General features: G+C 37.8%; 4 protein-coding genes across 7 annotated transcripts in view; 2 read left to right on the top strand and 2 right to left on the bottom strand.

Moving 5' to 3' along the window:
- The first annotated feature begins 500 nt into the window (after positions 1-500).
- Positions 501-2853, top strand: acot13 (acyl-CoA thioesterase 13). Its single transcript, XM_027175772.2, has 3 exons — positions 501-672; positions 1481-1665; positions 2603-2853. The coding sequence occupies exons 1-3, from the start codon at positions 589-591 to the stop codon at positions 2757-2759; spliced, it is 426 nt and encodes a 141-aa protein (XP_027031573.1). The 5' UTR covers positions 501-588; the 3' UTR covers positions 2760-2853.
- On the bottom strand, positions 2844-7127 carry c24h6orf62 (chromosome 24 C6orf62 homolog). Its single transcript, XM_027175770.2, has 5 exons — positions 5609-7127; positions 4986-5162; positions 4384-4509; positions 4154-4288; positions 2844-4068 (listed from the first exon to the last, which is right to left on the bottom strand). Exons 1-5 carry the CDS (start codon positions 5735-5737, stop codon positions 3943-3945), a joined length of 693 nt encoding a protein of 230 aa, XP_027031571.1. The 5' UTR covers positions 5738-7127; the 3' UTR covers positions 2844-3942.
- A 652-nt stretch (positions 7128-7779) lies between these two features.
- On the top strand, positions 7780-11552 carry gmnn (geminin DNA replication inhibitor). The gene is made up of 7 exons (XM_027175771.2): positions 7780-7900; positions 8859-8924; positions 9854-9952; positions 10076-10232; positions 10436-10518; positions 10954-11064; positions 11142-11552. The coding sequence occupies exons 2-7, from the start codon at positions 8871-8873 to the stop codon at positions 11325-11327; spliced, it is 690 nt and encodes a 229-aa protein (XP_027031572.2). The 5' UTR covers positions 7780-7900; positions 8859-8870; the 3' UTR covers positions 11328-11552.
- Positions 11553-12362: 810 nt separating this feature from the next.
- The window catches only part of ripor2 (RHO family interacting cell polarization regulator 2), a 40721-nt gene continuing 32491 nt past the window's right edge, over positions 12363-20592 (bottom strand). For 2 of the 4 annotated variants that reach the window (XM_047807991.1, XM_047807993.1), the window contains exons 13-23: positions 19931-20086; positions 19043-19681; positions 18187-18359; positions 17527-17692; positions 17154-17286; positions 16274-16435; positions 15753-15914; positions 14723-14925; positions 14526-14609; positions 14333-14423; positions 12363-14127 (exon numbers count right to left, since the gene is read on the bottom strand). In XM_047807991.1, coding sequence (XP_047663947.1) covers positions 14027-14127; positions 14333-14423; positions 14526-14609; positions 14723-14925; positions 15753-15914; positions 16274-16435; positions 17154-17286; positions 17527-17692; positions 18187-18359; positions 19043-19681; positions 19931-20086 — 2070 coding nt within the window. In that variant the 3' untranslated portion in view covers positions 12363-14026. The remainder of the gene's footprint in view (positions 14128-14332; positions 14424-14525; positions 14610-14722; positions 14926-15752; positions 15915-16273; positions 16436-17153; positions 17287-17526; positions 17693-18186; positions 18360-19042; positions 19682-19930; positions 20087-20592) is intronic. The other 2 variants (XM_047807992.1, XM_047807994.1) reach the window with 2 other exon arrangements.

The following is a 20592-nucleotide window of genomic DNA, read 5'->3' as shown; positions in this document are numbered from 1 at the left end:
AATAGTGCAAAGTGTATGATTTACTGTAAGGGAACATGCAATAAACGACTTTTTATTGTCTATGGGGGTTGTTAATCGTGTCAAATATGACCAAATACTGCAAAACCTGCAGAACCCTAAAAATTTGTACCATTCATTAATAAGCTTCTGTAACAAGCTAATATAGCGTCTATTGCATAATATGTCAAAATAATAATCCGGCCCTATTGTGCAGTACCCTATGTTTCTACTCGAGCACATTTATTTGGCGAAACGGAAGTTTAGCTACGCACTTCATAATAATTGCTTCCACGTCAAGTATTTAGATAGATATTGCAAAATGAAGAAGATCGTTTTGCCTAAAACTTATTCATTTTGTAATATTTAATTGTAATATTTAACTAAACTCACTTAAAGCATTTAAATTCACATAGATGCATTACAAATGATACTAGTGCTTATTAAAATATGGTATATCAAAGCAAAGCTAAAGCGCGTCACTGACACAGACCTTTATTTTGATAAATGGTCTAGAAGAGAGAATTTCTGTTGTCATTAAGAACTTTCTATGTTCTGGTGTGGTTTGTGCGATAAAACATAAATTAAAAAATGGTTTCATTGTCTGTAAATTCACTGAGACAGGTGATGCGAGCCATGTTGGACTCTCCTGGATTTGACCGTGTTTTAAGTAAAGTGAGTGAGGCACTTTAATCACCTTTATAACCTTGAGCATATTCATTCATGTTGCAATTCAGAATCTTTATATATATATATATATATATATATATATATATATATATATATATATATATATATACGTATATATATACACACACACACACACACACACACACACACACACACACAAAGTTTTGAGGTTTAGAGAAATGTTTATTTCCAAAACCTTTTATGCTTATTTTCTTTATTTTTTTCTCTCAAACCTACATGGAAATACTAGATTTTTGGTTTTATAAGATATTTCAAGTAGATGAACTTAAAATGTATGATACTATATGTTTATCCCTATCCCTAATGAGTAAGCTGGAGGTAACAGAGGCAAGGAAAAACTCCCTGAGATATGAGGAAGAAACCTTGATAGGAACCAGGCTCAGAAGGGAACCCATCCTCATTTTGGTGACACTGGACAGGAAATAATGTCAATGTAAATACTGTCCTTTCTACAACAGTTTATAATAGTGCAGCCGAGAGCTCCTGAGGAACTAATGGGTCATCGTAAACTTTGAGTTCAGCACAGACCTGATTTGACAATATGACGCATATTTTAATTAGATGAAGCCTCGTGAATTGGACAGAGAGGTGCTCATGTTTGGAACGATTCTTCTAAAACAAACAAACAAACAAACAAACAAACAAACCCTTGCGACTGTCAAAATCTCTTGCTTGCATTTGTAACTAATTTCTACCATAAAAATATGAACTAAGTGGAATTCTGTTAAATGTATTCTTAAGGATTTGTTGCATGTGGTGATTGTGAACGCAGGTCGAGTTGGTCTCAGCCAGTCCTGGTAAAATAGTGTGTGAGATGAAAGTGGAAGAGGAGCACACTAACCGAGGAGGGACACTACATGGTGGACTGACCGCAACTCTGGTTGATGTAATTTCTACTACTGCACTCCTGTACACAGAGAGAGGAGCGCCTGGAGTCAGCGTCGACATGAACATCACGTAAAGTGTTTATTATTAAGAAAGATCAGAAAGCTTAACCTTCATGTTCTATTCATTTCAAAATGAACCATCTTATTATCAAACCTAACTATTAATGACTGATAAATTGCATAAACTGTTCTAGGTTCTGGGCTTTTTGCTAAGAAGATATTACCAAGATATGTGAGTTTTGTGGGTTAAATGCACTAAACTTTTTAGCTAACAGTTTAGTTTGTCAGCTCTGTCTATGCCATTCATCAGTGTAAAGGGACCAGCATTATTACATGCAGTTATTTAAGGTGTATCCTGTAGGTTGAAGTGAGACTTTTTTTTTAATGCACAATCTGTGATCACTGTCCTCTGATCCTTAATCACTGCCAGTTGTTTTTGATTGGCATATTGTTAATGAACTGTTTTGTTGAGGTGTTTAACCTGATGCATTTATATTATAATCATACACGACAGGGCTAGCGTCACTGCAATAATCTTCCAAGCAAACATCTGGTCATTGGCGGGTTCTATCCACAGAGAGTAGAAGAAAGCTGACAAATTGTGAATAGAAACCGATGGTGTAGGATCAGTAGTTTTATACCTGCATGGTAGGTTTACCTGCTAAAATGACCAAACAATGGTAGGTTTACCAAAAAATGGCCAAGTGGAGCTACACGGCAGACAAACATGTGATCACTGGGTAAATATTGCTAATAATTGATTATATTAAAATTGATATTACTTTAATAAATGTTAAAATCAACACGTGTGAACAGAACATGAAGACTAAGATGAGATGTGTTTTCAGAACCGCGCATGCCGCTTTAAAATACATTCTCAAAATAGTTTTCCGACTAGTAGTCCATTATTTTGCACGTTGTACTTAGTCCATTTTCTAGTCTGATACTTTTTCATAATATACAGGGGGTTGGATTTCTCAGGCAAGATTTCTGTTTGTTTTTGACAGGTATATGAATGCAGCCAAGGTTGGAGAAGACATCTTGATTACTGCACAGGTTTTAAAGCAAGGACGGAGTTTGGCATTTGCTACTGTTGATTTGACAAACAAAGCAAATGGGAAACTGATCGCTCAGGGAAGACACACAAAGCACCTCGGCAGCTGATGCTTAACAAAGTCTGAGAAACATGGAACCTGTAAACGTTTGTATATACACATACATGTAAGCATGTAATAAAACACCACAAGAGATTTTCAAAGCTTGCACTGTATTGGGAATTCTTCAGCAGTGTGGCATTAAAGCAATACAAACAAAATGAATAAATCATGAACACAGTGGCCTCTCTTCTTATGATTCAAAGAGAACTGCAAAAGGTAGGTTTTATGCTTTACCCAACAAAGCTAGCTTATGATGATTAGTACTCAAAGGGGTGAGGAGGGGGTTGAAAATAAGGAGGGAGGAAAAGCTAACAAACTGTAATGGTGCACTGAATTTTTCCACAACAATTCTTTTGTTAGGTACATGGATCGAAGCATTAGTTGCTCACTGAATATCCAACGACAAAAACTTAATCAGGTATCAGTAGCATGAATGAATAGTGCATGAACTGCTCATTGGTTTCAGAAATTCCACATCCCAAAAAAAATCAGAGCCCAATAGATTTCAGAAGACCCTCTTCTATTGTCCATATTCACATCTAAACCCTCATGAGGCATCACTCTTCCAGAAATTATAACATAAAATATGAAGGAGCTTAACATGTAATAAGCGTGGACTGACACTTAATCTGTCCAGAAAACTCAGGCAGTTGAAAAGGATGAGAAACCATTGCTACCCCAAATCAATTTACCATGTATTGTTCAGCTACTAAAATTAGCCTTTTCACTATGAGTATCCTGTCACTGATTGTCATTAATCTTAAAACCTTTCCCCAAAAAATAAAGACGTCAACTATCCACTCATGAAACTGATATCAGAACCAGTCCAACACAAGAGGCCCATATTTAAGGGACCCCTGACATTGGTTTGCTTTTGCTATATCCCCCACTAAAGTGTTCCTTCTGTGATTGGTGGTTGTTGACAGTGCTGCTCCAAGAGAACAACCACTCAAAACAATGTTCGTGAAAGTTCAAATAAAGGCAGACAGGTTAAGGGTAGGATAAATGGGTGAACCGAACCAAAACTGTCTGGTAGGTGGGATATAAAAATGAACTAAAATGAACTTCAGAATGAAAATGAGTGGTTAACAAAAAGGAGAGTTCCACGCACAAGTTCAATTCTATTCAACTGAGATGGGTATGAAGTCAACTTGCTTCAGTGGCCTTGGGGCAGGAATCTTCTGTCTCTGCTAATCTGGCATGTATGGGCGGAGGTGGTCTTCGAGATCTCCGACCCCCCAACAGGTCAGCTGATCCTGTGGCAGGTAGAGGCAGAGGCTGCACAACTTGAAAACTGTGGCCTGGGTTTTTGGAGTCTGCATAAAGAGCATGAACAGTAAAAATAAGAAAAAGACATACATAAATATTCCTAGCTTATATCAATGTTCCAATATAACCGACCTGCAAGTGCTGTCTGTCCAAGAAAAGAAACACAGACTGATTTGGGTTGTTCATCACCATTCCAGCCTTGTCCTTACGGCCAAGAGCATGCAAAAACTGCTTCTCATAGTCCCCATGGTGAAATTCAAACTTGGCCTATGAATGCAAAATATTAAAAATAGAGTGCTATAATTGTGAACAATTTATGAAGCCCAAAACTAAAACTAACATAACATGTAAGAAATAGTCACCTGAACAGGCCTGAAGGGTTCATGATCCGCTCCCTTCCATCTGGAGAACAGAAGACACACTATCTTCTCAATATCATTGCGGGGCCAAAGAATGAAGTCCATCTCTTGTGTGCAACCGATGACATCCTTTAGAAAAAGACCACAGAATTAAAATCAGTGTACCAGAATAAAATGTTTCCACACTGAAATTTATTTGCTTGAAAACACAAAATCAGTCAATTCTCAGTTTAGAACAAAATCCTCGACATGAAGCATTCACCTGCTGGAATGCATAGTGTCCATAATAGCAAAATAAAACAAAATACATATTGTTCTGTGTTGTTATTCAGCTGAGGAATGAAATAAGTGCCAAGTCCATTTGTGTGTGCACAGATTCTTTAGTGTTTTGCTGCAGATAATGTAATAAACTACCACAAATACAATGGAAAAGTATTTTTTACTTGATAAAAGTTTACAGCGGTTAGAAAAATATCACTATATGCAATTTCGTGTTAATTTGAGAATCATGACCAATCACACACAGCTAAAAATCTCTAGCTCTACATGCATTTTTTAAACTTCAACTAATACAATAAATTGCCCCTTGGATTTATATTTCTTACCCTGCGCATAGATTGGTAGCGAGGGGCGTGCAACTGCACAACATCTTTTTGAAGAAGCTCCAAAGAACTTTCTAAGGAGTAGCTTGAATCCTTCACTCCTTTGAGGATATTTTCTTCATAGTTGTTGGTCATGACAGGCACCACTTCAGCTACCTCAAAAAGTGCAGACTTCTTTCTCTGCTCAAAGTGAAAAAGACATCAAATCAGTCATCAGCATTGCACATCATTTTACAATAGTTCTACTTCAATAAGCTGGATATCAAAAGTCTTCACTTTGCAGACAGTTACCATTAAAAACAAGTATCTCTGAGTCAAATTAAGGCTTTGGAAAATATAGAATTTTGGCTCCAAATGTATTGCCAATTAATAAATATTTGTAAAATACAGCTCAGACAGAACTATATGCAGAAAGCTAACAGATTTTAATGGTTTACATTAAATGCTACACCACTTTTATATTTAACTAATTTATCAACTGATTATCAAAACTAATAATCCACCAAAGCCAACTGAGTTCACGTAAATATATATATATATATATAATTAGTATTAATGGAAAAAACTAATATTTTGGATGAAGTGCCAAGTGCACAACATGTATCTCAGGCCAGTCCATTAAGCACCTTTTCCTTAAACACGAAGGCAATGTAGATTTTGAAGTCAAACTGGTCAGCCAAGGATTCTCGTTTCTTCCGTAGCTGGGCACGGAGTCGGTTTCGGGTTTGATTACGTCGAGAGTTTGGGTCTCCCATGGTTTTATAATAAAGACTTATTTTCTTTTAATCACCTTTTCTGCTTTCAGGGCTTTCAACAAACAGGCTATGCTATTTATTCAAATGCTTGGTGTTTAAACAGTTAAACAGAGAAAAGATCCGGCACAAACTGGAATATTCACTAAACCGAATTAAGAAAAAAAAAATCTCAAATTGAAATCAAGTCATTCTTAGATTAGAATTAGATCTTAGCACTTGGAGCTTAACAATTTGTATCTGGACATCACACCATGTTTCGAGAAAGAAAAAAAAAAAAAAAAGAGTTGAATTTTCATAAATAGAAAAAAGCAAAGTAATTCTGTTCTCACTAAAAGTCAAACCAGAACTTTAAAGCCGATAAAACAACTGAAATCCATGCCAATGACTTTTTTTGTATAGTTTTGCAAAATAGAGAAGTATAGCCTTGGCTTTTACACCCTGAAGCTGTACAAATGTATTCTAGTTAAAAAAAAAAAAAGGTTCCTAGTCCTGACTACTGTAGATTTTGGAGTCTCTTCCACGACACATGTGATTCTTATTCATATTGATGGATTAAACTCTCACAGCTGAATGACAGGGGAGAAAGACGACCATGGCACAGAAACAGAGATGCCTGGAGGAGTTGGCACCAGGTGCAAGAACAAGGAACAGACCGGTCGCCATGTTGGGCTTTATGGCCATAAATCTGACCCAAGGATTGTTGTTGTGGCCCCGCTGTTGTAGTTCACCATCCTCGGGCTTTCCTGTGGCCGCTAGCTAACGAAACCTAACCACGCAAACTACAGCAGAGTTCACTTAACCGTCAGCTACATGTCAAGAGTAACGATAATTCCTCTATGATAGCTCGTTAGCTAAAGTGTGTAGACGATCCGACAGTTACATTTTCTACCTGTGGTTCTTCTTTACTAGCTAGTTATGCTAGCGGAGCTGGGAAGTGCGTGGTGTCGCTAGCTCAGTTAGCTCGCTTCTGTAAAGGCTAACTATCGTAACACGAGTATCATCGTGTGTAGTAGTGAAATCTGAAACCACAAGCTTATACTCTGCTATCGGATAACAAACTTTAAAATAAACCCTCGTGTGCAAAAGCTTAGTTGTTGCCGAGCTTTTGTTTCTCTCCGCTGCGTTGTTTTCAAGCTTTTTACCTCAGTCGTCAAAACCAACCGACCAAACCTCCCGTGCCATGTCAAGATAAAGTGACAAACCAATTCAGATTCACCCTTCTTTCGGATAATAGACGACTAAATTTGCTTCGCGGTGGACCCATAATTACAAAATAGTTGTGTAAAATGTCTTTCGAGCGGTTCTTCAAGACCTCGGCCTTGATCCCTATTTGTCTGAAGAAAAACAAGCCGTCAGCTCGCACTGAACAAACAACTCAAAATGGCTGACTGTGAACATCAGGCAGTTCGGATGTTAAAGGGTTGCCAGATCCGTACGAAAAAAAGATGCTCCTTGTATCTAAAAAATATTTGACAAACTAGATAAATTATATGTTTAAAAGCGATTTCGTTCTACGTTGTAATTAAGATGTTGTTGGTATGAAAAGATATACATAATTCAACCATTCAGGCTCATTCTTATATTTGAAACTTTTCTCTGACGCCCTCGACACCGTTTGGTTGTAATTTATGTAAACCGTGCAAAATCTGGCAAGCGCCACGTTCAAGATGTCACGTGCTTTAAATGTGACTGAAAATACACAGGCTGTTGTTTTTGAGATGCTGTTCCACTCTCCACTCAAACTAACACCTCAATACAGTCAGCATCTATGGTTAAGAAAGAGCTAAACAGGAAGTCCGTAACGCATATTTATACACCTCTTTACTCTCAAGGTTTTAACATAACATATGCAAATCTTTTATATGCATGTTTTGGTAAAAGAAAAGTCATATCAATGTGTTTAAGTGATTTTTAGGCAGGACCTGCTAACGTTACCTTCCCTACTTCACTGATCTTAGACCTGAATCAATAACTATGTAAACGATTCGTATCGCTTCAATGAACAGAATTAAATGACTCGACTCACGAGAACGATTCCAGAGTCACGTGATCAAATTATATTTAAGCTTGTGGCGCGCACGAGCCTTTTCATATTTTTAGCGCTGTACGTGAACGTAGCGTGTTGAAGACGTTAAGCAGTAAAGTCGCCACGGTTGTATTAAGGTATTTCATTTATCTTTTACGTTTGGTAATAATCTTTTCTTCCCTTTTTACTAAAGGGAATATGTTTACCCCTTTTGTTTTGGAGGTTTAATATCTACTCTGAATTAGCTGAACCTTAAGTTCATTGAATCCACATTTTTAACAAAATAAGTTAAGTATTAATGTCAGTGTTTAAGTAAACGTTAAAAGCCTTGTATTTAACACCATTGTTTTTGCTTTGTCTGTCTGTCCTGTTTGTTTAGCCTGGTTTTGGCGCCTGTTGATTTGGAGCTAGCTTGTTAGCTTCTCTCTTTCTCTGCTTTTCTCACTACTTAAAGCTCTAATAAACCACCTGAATGCTTTAGTTACTTTTAGTTAGTTGCTTTAACTTTATTTTGGGCGTATTTGGGGAAATTAGGAGTAGAGAGGTGTGTGTGTGTATATACTGTATGTACACATTATATATACACATATCTCTCCATAAATACATATTTCTCTCTCTAAACACATTTCTCTCTCGTATAGATGGGTGTGTTTATGTATGTGTGTGTGTGTGTATATACATAAACGTGTGTGTATGAGAGCGAGAAATGTATACATTGGAGAGAGGGCAATAAAATAATGAATATTTATTTTTCTATCTATATGTAGAGTGAGAAATGTGTGTTTATGGAGATAGGTGTGTGTATGAGGGAGAGAATCCATTAGGACACATCTGCTTGTTCTTATTGTTTGGCCCTTCTAAGTGTTTTCCAACTATTTTTTAAGTTTATAGTTTTGTTTGTTATTCATACTTGCATAGTTTCAATCCTATTCAATGTTTTTTTTTTTTTTTTTTAAAGGTATGATTTAAAAATCATAATGTTTTTGGGAGCTGTGTGGGAATGGAGAAAAGTCCTGAAATGTTTGTTGAATAAATTCACTAATGTTATAAGTAGGTAACTACATCAAGGCTATTTTGTCTCTTAATTGTTCATAGATATCCGAAGAAATGAGTTCTGTCAGAAAATTGAAGCAAGCAGAGAATCCACGTGAAAATTTAAAGGTATGTAACACGTTGACTTCAAATACTTTCTATATCTCTGTTTTTCTTGCAAACACTTTAAATATTGTTTGCATTCTGTCTATTTCAGGCTCTGACTAAGCTATTGGCTTTGTTCGGTTTTAAAATTTGTTTATATTGAACATTTGTTCATTTAACTACTGGCATTAAGTACAGTATATCGCTAATTAAGTTAAGTGTATGCTAGGCTATGAAGTGTCCTGGATAGACATTAAACCAGTTGAAATAAACCATAGCCCCAATTTTCCTCAAACTTGAACTAAAAAAAGGGGGTTAAAGAAAATTGTGACCCAACAATAGTGTGTATAATTTAAATTGGCCAACCCAGAGGTGTTAACCATTTAGAAATTTTTGATTCTTTAAAATTTTCATTTTTACATTACATAAGTTGGTTTTATGTGAACCCTGATCTAGTTGAATTAATCATTGCCTGTGTATGCTCAACGTACTGCAACAAGTGCTGATTTAATCCTGTTAACTGTGCCTTCTGCTGCCACTGTGTTTATGGGTGAAAACATTAACTAACCCATAGTTTTGCAGTAATTAGGTTTTTTTGTAACTGCAAGTTCCCACACTAATTATTTAAGGTTCATGCAGTTAGGTAATATGTAAGGACCAATGGCTGACTGTGGGAATTTTGGGTGTTTTGCCTCATGTAGCTTACTGTCCTGCCCCTTTCCCACGCTAGGTAGGCATGCATACACAGTGCTGCTTAGCTACCGTGCACGCTTATGTCTCACAATGACAGTTAACAAGAGTGTAAATGGAGACAAAAGAGCTGTGAATGTTTTGCTATGCAGAGAGAGATATCTAGTTTGTCAGTTTAGACCATTTGTTAACCACCTAATATTTTAAGATGTTATTGCTCAAGATACCTTGTAAATCCCGTATTTATCCTCATTGTGTTGCAGAATTTTTTTACAGCACAAACATCAGGGGTAACTTCCAGGAGAACACTTCAAGTCCTCCAGCCATCTGCTGTCAATAAGCCTCTTGGGAAGAAAATTGAGGTACACACCAACAAGCATGTTGAACAAAAAGGTCTGCTAAATTGAATTAAGACAAGATTACAAACCCCCCCCCCCCCCCTTTTTTTTTTCTTTTCTTTTCTTTCTTCTTCTCTCTCCCCCTAGGCTGGGAAGGCTGTTCCTAAGAGGAAGCTATGGGGCGCTGACCAGGTTAAGGGATCAAAGAGGGTTAAAGCTGAAGTGGCAGTGAAACCCACAGACCCAGAAAATGAAAACCAAACTGAAGGAATCTCTCGGGAAGCTTATGAGCTTATGGTCAAAGGTAATTCTAGTTTTATGAGTCACACTTATCATGTTGAGAGAAAGGACCAACAGCAGTATACATTACATCTTTGAAATGACATGTACGGTGTCGAATTCTTGCACAGGATGTTTTTCCAGTTTCTCAAATTGTATTATATGGTTAAGTTACAGTGGTCAAGTTTAGTCTTAAACATTTTATTACAAACTTTAAAACCCCTGCAGAAACCCCTACTACTATTTACTGGAAGGAACTGGCAGAGACACGACGGAAAGCACTTTTTAACGTTCTCCAGGAGAATGAGAAGGTTGGTGACTTCAGCATTTAGCCCTGCTCTGCTGGCCATTATTTCAGCACAGATAAGCAATCATGGCAAGGCTTTGTTTATTGGCTTGGTTTTGAGTACTGATGCAGTGTCCTTTTTGAAAGTGTTACCTCATGTTGTTTACTGTAATATTACCCATAATGGAAAACCAAAATCTGGCCTCACATGTGTTAAATATGAGCATACCCAGCTTAAATGGCTCTTGTAAGCAATCATCTTTTTCTTTGACATGAATTCCAGTTGATGTACAGTAGTAAATGTTTGCTATATTGCCCTCTAATGAACAAAACCTGCTGAACATTTACAAGACTTTGTATTTATTAACCTTAGAGCATGTGTTTACTGTGTAGTGGGAATCATGAAGTTGAGTTTAACATCCCCCTCTTTTCTTTAAATGAAAAATGTTTTCACAATCAGCTCCACAAAGAAATTGAAGCCAAAGATGAGAAGATTGCTAAGTTGCAAAATGAAAATGATGAACTTCAGGAGCTAGCACAGCATGTGCAACACATGGCTGACATGATTGAGGTGAGGGCTTGCTGATCAGTTGTGCCTGATGTGGCTATAATCCTATTCAAAATACTAACTTATTAATTTGGTGACAGCGGCTAACTGGTAAAAGTCCAGACAACTTGGAAGAACTGCGAGAAATTGCCTTTGATGCAGAAGATGAAGATGACTATCCAAAATGTAAAAGTGAAGACTCTGGAAGTGAGGAAACGGACACAGATGGTGCAGAGGATGTAGAGACTGAAGTGGATGACTCTGATCCAGATGATGCATCAGAGTAGCATTTAAAGTTGTGTCTTGGACAATTGAGAACTGACTTAAGATGCTGTTAAGTTAAATTGAACTTTTGATTTCTCAACAAGTGATGTGCAATTCTCTTTTTAAGGTTTTTTTTTTAATGTAATCTTAATGCCTGTAAAGATTTGAACTTGATGGTGGTTAACATGTTATCTGTACATATGTAAAACTGACATGTACTTGAATAAACAGCCATATTTTTATAACCACTTTCCACAACATTTGGTGCATTTCTTTGCTCCCTTAGGTTAGTTTGTAACTTACTAAACCATGTGTCTCCTTGCTGAACTGAATGTACATTATTCACTATAAATTGTCTGAAAATAAATGGTTTTGCTGGCTACCTGTCTTCTGCTTTGGAAGGGGAATTGATGCTGAATCAATAATCTCATTGACATCCCCACTGAGTAGAATTGTGCAATTACAAACTTAAGACATTTTACTGCCCAGTGTCACCCAAATGAGGATGGTTTCCCTACAGAGTCTGGTTCAAGTTTTCTTCATCTGAGTCTTTCCTTGCCACACTCATTAGGGATGGTTGTTGGTTTTAAATTGTTTGCTTCTGTAAAGCTCATTTGAAACCATGTCAATTGTTAACCGCTATACAATTGAATTTTAAAATGGATAAATTGACTTTCAATTTAGCTTCTGTGTACTATTTCAAACACAATAGGTCACAGTACAATGGAAATGTTTAATCAGATTTGAACAGGAAACTGAATGCTTGAGCTGTGAATATAGCTATATTGTGGTTCTCTGGATTTAGTACTAGTTGTCATTTACAGGTCCTAATTGTGTTTTTTAATCTACACATTTTGTAAGAATATTTGCTACTGATATTACTCTGGCTTTATATCAGGGTTTTAATTTGTTTGCAATTTCATCACATTTTAAAACAAAGTGTGCATCAAGATATTACATATACACTAGGTCAACAAATGTGTATTTTTTAGCTTTGAATTGAAAAAAATAAAATTCAATATAACAAAGAAAACAAGCTATTAAAGGCTTTCAGTAAATACCATTATCCAAAAATATACTTTATTGCAACAGACAGGACTATTAAACACAAAAAACTGAATGGAGATATACAACAGGTTTGAGAGCCAGAGTGCTGCATTCGTTCAAATCCAAGTTGTGCTAAAGCTGTTTATACAGCACACCTCTACCCTAAAACATTCATCTCAAACCAATTCTGAAAAAAATAATACTAAGATATTTAACAGGATTTCAGGAGCTTGTTAGTGAAAATGAATCTCTGTATATGGTTAAGCCTGGATTTAAATAAAGCACATCAATGTTCATTACACGAGAAATATATGTACAAAAAATCCATTGGAGACTGATGTTAAATTGGTTCCTTGATGGCCAAACCCAAAAATACTGTGGAAATGAGAATAACTCAGATTGGACACAAAAGCAGATAAAACTATTATCTATTATGGAAAAATAAGCCAAATTTACAAAGATCTGTGAAACACTATATTGTTCATATGTTTTTATGTGAATTATGGCTTTAGAATTTCATGAACTGACTGATGACAATAACAGGCTAATATAAACACTCAGTGCTTACTAAGCACATTAGTACTCTAGTACTCCCATAAAGATAAGATAAGTGATCAGTAAAACAACTTAAAAGTTTACCATATTAAAACATCAAAATGTGACTGTGTGGTTGCAGGGAGTGATCACAAATACAAAAGAAATTAAAGTATGTTTTTGTAGATACAAAGCAATTTTATGATTAAAAAGGAAAGAGTCATATGGATGTAATAAAAAAAAAGTAATAAATAACGTGATGAAAAGATGAGTTGTCACAGTTAAAAATGCAACTCAGTAGTACAGTTACACTAGGCACAGAAGCGAGTTGGATCACAGAGCACTGTACTTTCAGTCTTCATTGAAGCTTAACATCAAATTCACAGTAAATCAATTAAGACTTCATACTTGAGATACAGAAAAGTGCAGTTTTAAAATACACACGCACGCACGCACACCCCACTATCTGTTCTCGCCATTCACCAGAGCATTCATACCATTTTAATGCAATATATATTCTGCAGGATAAAACTGAAGAAGCTTGTTTCTTCAGACTCCAGTGGCAGACCATCATGTCACCATCCTACTGCTCTTTATTCCAAGCTTTGTGTAACGGTGATTGGTGGCATTGCAAAGCAAAGTGAAGCAAACTTTGTGGTGTGAGGTCTGGATAAACAGTTATCAGCTGTTTCAGAGCATAACTCTGTCAAAAGATGCCCAAAGTTTGAACTTATTTACTCACATCTTCACTCTGAGTAATTACGCAGTTTCGACTAAGCACGTCCCTCAGAATCCCTGAAGCTGAAAAGCACGAGTCAGTAAGTAGTTCAGGTAAGTTACGCCACACAATACGACAACAATGTGCTCTATGTACATGCCTCTGACAAGTGCAAATTCGGGAACCTCAACTAGTATCAACCAATAATTAAATGGTAGTCAGAAAGAACATCAATAATAATGTGAGTGATCATAAAAAAAAGATAACTACTGCTAGAACTGATCTGTGCATTAGAACCTGATGAAAGAGTGGCTTTGTGAGGAACAGGACCTCAGTTCATAATGCCTTGGCATGCTCGTGCCCCGGATAAGTGGGGGACAGTTGGACACAGGTATGGTATTGTGGACTTTTAACTTGCTGCTTTCAGAAGGCAGTGGTGACGGCATTACCACGCCGCGTACCCAGTCGCACCATCTCTCTTGGCACTGTGTCCAACTGCTCGTACGCCAGCCGACCCTCCTCACCTGCATACAAACATTTTGTCAAATATCTGAGGCATTCTCCAGAATTGCATTAATAAATGGCAAACAGGGTTTGTAGTATAAACTGTATGAGAAATGTTCTTATGGACTGCTATGTAACATGCACCATCTTGCAAGTGTAGTATGAATTATCATCATCATCGTAATAAGAAGAGAAGAAATTTCACAGTTTTTTCCTTTTATATACCGAATGTGAGGAGGGTCTGTCTGGCAATATGGTGGAGCTCGTCATCGTCAGAGTCACACAGTGCCACAACTGCTCTGAGGCTTTCCACAGCCTGAGACAAAAAGAGATAAAAGCACCATGATTCTACACTATCACTTTCAACATAAATCAGTATGTCAGACTGTAATTAAATCAGTGTGTTGCTCATACTGACCTGCAGACAGCTCAGAGCAACACAAGCAGCTTTCTGTGCATGTATGCCTGCTTCTGATAAGGTTTGTGTGTAGCAATGTACTGCCTGACAACACACACACACACAGAGAATTAACATCACTCTTCTTCAGGATTAAAGAATAGCATACACTGATCGAATACAAGAGTCCGTTAGAGTGTGATGTTAATGGCACTGACCTTTGACCTAAAAAGTGGACATGAGGCAGCATTAGAGAGAAATGTAGAGGCCGCTTTAGTGAGGTCGGGGTCATCAGAGGTCAGGAGGCCAGCAAGAACGTGCAAAGTGTGCGAACGAGGCTGGAGTGCACTGATGGGCATTTCCTGCAAGTCCCTTATAGAGGATTCGGCATCAGCATTGCTCAGATGCTCCGCAAACGCAGCTACAACACACGGATCACAAAAATCCTTAAGATCCCTGCACTAAAATCACTATCAACATGCAGCAGGAGAAATCCAGCACAGACAAAATCCTGTTTTACCAGTTCATTCAGAGAGACTCATTCATAAAGCAGAAAGTGCACACCATGTAAAACTGTTCTCTGAACATGCAAGTGTTTTAATAATAATGTGGGATTATTATTTTACTAAATTAAACTGATACTTTAACCTTATACTCACAATGCAAACAGAAAATCGAAGCTAGTTCTAGATTTACTTTGCATTAAGAATTCTTTTTTTTTTGTATAATTTCTGGTTCAACATTTTCCATAAAGTGTGTTGCACATTTTGCAAAAGGTTCCTTTTCCTGCTGTCAACTAAAAAGGTTGACGAAAACAGACAGATTCTAGAGAAATTATTAAAATCAGCTGCTTTGATATCAAATGTTTGTTTATGGATGTTGATTAACTGAGACCATGTCATTGAAATTAAGTAACTGATCAGATGAAAAGTGAAAAAAAGGGCCCTTATGTTATGCAAGTGGCAGTGACAATGAAGAGAATTTTATAGAATTTTTTACTATTAATTATAGGTCTATATAACAACAGATCCGACTATAGTGTTATAGAATCGTGGTTTGATACTTGACATGCCTACTAGGAATAACAGGGCTAACCTTTTTAGACACTTAAATGAAACTACAATTTAAAGTTATTGATTAATATTAGAATTTGATAATGATTAAAAGAATCTACTTGAATCGCTTTTTGAACAATGCATGGCTAAATGATCCTTTCTCTTGTTTAAGTGTGTATGGAAGTCGTCATACCTTCTGTGGCCACCTCCAGCAGGTGTTGCTTCATTTCTGTGACATTGTGCTTAGTGACATAGCTGTAGAACTGGAACACCGTCAAAATATCTTGTGGCAGAAAGGAAGGGATGGACGTCAGCTCATTTCTGTCCATCATCTCAGTCACCACCAGCCTGATTACTGCGTACACACACACACACACACAAATATAAATGACTGGAAGAAACATTCACATACAAATGAGCTAAACCCAAAACAATATATCTGTGTAGTTTGTTCTGAAATCTATCTACATCAACCAACAGCTCAAACCATTATTATAACTATAAACTATTCTGTATTGATAAGCCCTTAAAAGCCAAGCTTCTTGACATCAATTTCTCAAGTATAGTGTTCAGTAACTACTATTAATTCATATAAAATGTCTATGCAGATACAGTACAAGAGTGACTAAAGAGTTCAACAGTAAATAGAGGAAAGTGTAAGATGTGTGAGGCTGCAGTATAGTGTAATGCAGTGTTAGGTGGGGTGACATGTACCAGAGTCTGTGTTGTGAGGGTGAATCTCCTGCAGTGGTGCAGTAAAGTGTTGCTGCATGTGTTTGAGGACTCGGTCCAATGTACTGTGAAACAGACTGCCAGATCCAGTGCACTCACACCACAGGGAGAGCAACGCTGACCTCTCTGCCAGGCCAGGCAGCACTGTACACACAAACAGACATGGTTAGTGATATTTACAGCTGCCAAGGTTCACATTTTTATCTGAATAAACCACTTTCTTGTAACATACAGTACATAGTATGTTTCACAAATCTCTGAATGTTGTAGTAATAACATCTTTAATTCAGAGAAAAAAGATCCAGCTAATTTGGAGGTAATTCACACTAGACATAAAAGCTTCTCTCTAGTCTATATCTGGAGCAAACCTAATATTTTACACATGAAAAATCAAATCATGGCTCAATATTGTTGTTATTGTTGATATTGTTATATTTATTCAATTCGTGTACCATTTGCGTAATTAGTTTCTTCACTTTTGCTTATCCCTGTTAGTTTTGCTACCCTGTCAGTCAAAGCTAACAAATGTTGAGTAGTATTTATTTACTTAACATATCTAGAAGGTCTTCTGTTTTCTTTGCAGGCCACAACAGGAAGAAATGTGACAAAAATTTAGGCCCCAAAAACCAAAGTACTTTCACGTGATTTGTCCGATTACTTGAATGTAATCCCAAGATTACTGTTTTAGGCATATGAGAGATACTAGTACTGTACTTAGATGCACTTAATTAAATATACCAAACTCTCAGAGCAAACATAAGTGTGAAACTGCCTTTATTTGAACAGCACTAATTTTCTTGGATTATATATTGTATATTGCACAGGATTTGTTCATATCCAGTACAGAAGCTCACACACTTACCGTCAGCAGCTGAGCTGATGTTTCCCAGCCACTCTGTGCTGTTCTCTGTTAACTCTTCTAATAACTCGGTTTGGACAGAAAGTTTGTGCAAATCGGCTTTATGCTGCCACGTGCTTCCTCCTGAAGTCAACATCTATGACCGCAGAAACAGATTATTAGTGTTTTGTGTCAACCAATGTAACAAATGTAACATTAACCCACATCACACTCAGTGTTTTGCCTCCAGACAAACAATGTTTACTGTTAAACAAAACAAAACAAAACTATTACTACAAAACTACCAGCAAGAATAATATGTTGCTCTGTGTGTGTGTGTGTGTGTGTGTGTGTGTGTGTGTGTGTGTGTTTGTGTGCGCGTGCGTGTGTCTCTCACCTGAATAAGATGGTTGCAGTATTGTAAATGAATGACGATGGCCATATCTAGACTGTCATTGCCTGTACTGAGTGGCAGGGGGCTTCCCGCAACACTGTTACCCACACCGGTGTCCTCAGTCAGGGCTTCACTCAGATGACCTCGGGCCTCTGGATGCCGATTTGACCTGTTATAAATATATACACACGCACATGCACACACACACACACACGCACATTATAAACCTCAAGTGAGAGAAAAATTAAGAAGATCTGTTTACAGTTGCTAAAACAAATGACAAGAACAAACATATTGCAGCTGTTCCACAAAATTAAAAGCAACTAGGAATGGAGAAGTTGTATGATGTGTCATTCTTAAATAATTAATATCCATACTGTCAAAGTGTTGACCTAAGTGAGAAGTATTCCAATGAATTCCAATGAATCCATACATTCATCGTGTTAAAATTAATGCCCTGATAAAAACAAACTGCTAATTCTGGAGAATTTTTTTTTATTCATATTCACACATTTACATGTTAATACTGCAGTTTCCTACTTATAATATGTATCTCAGCCAAATGGGATTTGTCTTTCATATAAGCACAGAGAGTGGAAAAGACAGAGGTGAAAGGTTACAGAATGATTCACACAGTACAGGAAGTGTAGAAAGTGGACTTACCCGATCCTCTCAGAATCCATGTCGAAGAACACGGAACGTGAAATGGCGGTGTTGTCATCCCCAGTGTCTTCATCATCAAAGTCTGAGGTGTTGAGGAAGTCGAAACTCTCCAGAGCACTCTCCACAGTCAGGCTGAGACTAGAGGAACGACTCCTGTGAGCAGGACCTCGGCACTGAGGAGATAGAACAGCTGTTAAAGCCTAAAAAACAGAGCAGTAACAATGCACCCTGTGGCTTTCAATGCAGGTAAAACCTGAGGGACTGTGGATTGACTGGAAGGGCTGAAAATGTCTAAAACCCCACAGCTGATATACAAGTCTAAAACAAACATGATTAAGTAATATACAGTGACAAAGTTTTATCCCACATCGATGTAAACCCTACTTCTAGCTAGCTCTCTCCATTCATTTATACATACCAGGATAAGTGAGGGTTAACATATGCTTTTTCGAAGGTACATAAAGCATTTCTAAAACTAATGTTCATGTAGTGTCACAGTACAGCAGAACAGTAGGATGGCTAGTGAAGAGTATTAATTCTATTAAACCTACACACAACAAGACTCCTCCTGGTAGCTAATAGCTGAATAATGAATCGAAGACAATTGACTCGAAGCAAGTTAACAAACCAGTTAAAAATGATCCAACAATTTAACAACAGTCAGTTAGGTAACTAAGGTTTCCAAAACTGCAGCCAATCAAATTTATTCAATTTATAAAACAAAACAAAAAACAAAAGCCGTAATCACGAATGAAGACGGTTAAGATGGACATCACCACTGACAAATTTTGACTAAAGGGAAAAAATAAATCTTGAAAATCTAGGAAAACCATGATGGTGATTAACCATCTCTCACCTTGAGCAGGTCCTCAAGTTTCATCACTTCCTGTTCGAGATCCTGAAGCTCTCTGCAGCGCTGGACCACACTCTCCAGTTTCATTAGCAGGCTGTGAATGGCCTCCTCCAGGCTGCTCTCTCCTGCCCAGCTCAGAGCAGCTGGTTCTGGCAGGATATCAGAGGACGTGAGCCTCCTCACCAGCTGCCTGGTCAGACTGCCCTCCTCCCCATCCAACTCCACTGGCTTCAGCTCTGAGCTCTCATCATGGCTGCCCGGTTCCAGGAATACCACATCTTCTGGCCCTACAGCTGAAACCTGGCCTTCTGAGGAGAGCGAGGGTGCTGTGGATTCATACCCATGCTGACACTCAGCTCGCTCCCACTCACGCTCTGATTCTGCTTCACTGGCGCTTGCAAGGCTGGCACTGACACTGGTGCTCTCCTCCTCTTCCTCACCATCCTCTTCCTCACCAGGCTGATCATCTAAGGCAGGAGGCTGAGATGGTTGGTCAATTTCAGGAGGTGTTACTGTGATCTCAGGATGCGAGTGACTAGGAGCTGGGCTAGAGACTGGCGTATCCGAGAAGGTGAAGGACAGGCGCTTACATTCAGCTACACCACAGCCACCATTTTCGAACACATCATCTGGCAGTGCGGACTGGGAGAGCAAGAGAAGAACAGAGTATAAGCAGCAGCAGCAAAAAAAAAAATCTCAGCAATCAGAGAAATCTTCATCATCTAAATAATATAGTTCTATATGCAGAAAGAAGGGGTGGAAATGTGAAAGGATTGAGATACAGGAACTGGGTGCAACAGAGTTGTAAGTTTAGCACGAGCACAACGCACACACAAATGCACACAAAAACACACACAAGTGCTTTAAAAGTAGTTGGGTACACACAACGACCTGACTCACGTAGACTTCCAGACTGGACCTGGGACGAGGCCGCAGTGCAGCCAGGTCACCAAATGAACGACTGCGTCTGAGTTTCTCTAAGAGAGTGTCCCTGAGTGTGTGCAGGAATGAGAGATGGTGGCCCTGACGAGGCTGAAGCTGCCATGTCTGTGCACCCATCCCAATACACACACACACATACACAGCAGGGATAGGGGATGTTGATTTGAAAGCCATGGGCATTAATTGGTGTTAATAAAGCATAGACAAGATGCAAATCACACATATGCTATTAATAGCAGAGTACCAATAATCAGGAGTGTATTAAGATCAGAGTGTTCTTAGGTACAATATTTATTATTTTTAAGGCCATAAGAAACCTAAATCTAGGATAAACTTTTTTAATTACAATTGGACCATTTTTGCCATTGTGGTATCTTTTAGTACTTCACTATTATTATTATTCAATCGCTTGCACTTGACTGTAAGTCTTAGTAGAACACAGTAGGCAGTACACAATGTGAAAAACGGATGACTTTCCAGGGAAATGCTAGTAAAGTTATTAAGAATGAATTAGGTAAAACCATATAAATTACATGTGTAATTTTTCTTCTCACCTAATTACAATGTCGCTCACACCTACCTTTTACTAAAGCTGAACAGTTTTTGAGATT

The sequence above is a fragment of the Tachysurus fulvidraco genome, chromosome 24 (assembly GCF_022655615.1).
Source record: "Tachysurus fulvidraco isolate hzauxx_2018 chromosome 24, HZAU_PFXX_2.0, whole genome shotgun sequence".
Classification (NCBI taxonomy): Eukaryota; Metazoa; Chordata; class Actinopteri; order Siluriformes; family Bagridae; genus Tachysurus; species Tachysurus fulvidraco.
This window is presented reverse-complemented; position numbering and strand designations above follow the sequence as displayed.

What these genes read in the sequence shown, in the direction of transcription:
- c24h6orf62 (XM_027175770.2), bottom strand. Translation starts at nt 5,737, where the DNA reads ATGGGAGACCCAAACTCTCGACGTAATCAAACCCGAAACCGACTCCGT. An exon ending in GCTACCAATCTATGCGCAGG is followed by an intron (nt 4,510 to 4,985) that starts GTAAGAAATATA and finishes CTTTTTCTAAAG; the next exon opens with GATGTCATCGGTTGCACACA. An exon ending in TGGACAGACAGCACTTGCAG is followed by an intron (nt 4,069 to 4,153) that starts GTCGGTTATATT and finishes CTCTTTATGCAG; the next exon opens with ACTCCAAAAACCCAGGCCAC.
- gmnn (XM_027175771.2), top strand. Translation starts at nt 8,871, where the DNA reads ATGAGTTCTGTCAGAAAATTGAAGCAAGCAGAGAATCCACGTGAAAAT. An exon ending in ATCCACGTGAAAATTTAAAG is followed by an intron (nt 8,925 to 9,853) that starts GTATGTAACACG and finishes ATTGTGTTGCAG; the next exon opens with AATTTTTTTACAGCACAAAC. An exon ending in TTCTCCAGGAGAATGAGAAG is followed by an intron (nt 10,519 to 10,953) that starts GTTGGTGACTTC and finishes TTTCACAATCAG; the next exon opens with CTCCACAAAGAAATTGAAGC.
- acot13 (XM_027175772.2), top strand. Translation starts at nt 589, where the DNA reads ATGGTTTCATTGTCTGTAAATTCACTGAGACAGGTGATGCGAGCCATG. An exon ending in TTGACCGTGTTTTAAGTAAA is followed by an intron (nt 673 to 1,480) that starts GTGAGTGAGGCA and finishes TTGTGAACGCAG; the next exon opens with GTCGAGTTGGTCTCAGCCAG. An exon ending in AGCGTCGACATGAACATCAC is followed by an intron (nt 1,666 to 2,602) that starts GTAAAGTGTTTA and finishes TGTTTTTGACAG; the next exon opens with GTATATGAATGCAGCCAAGG.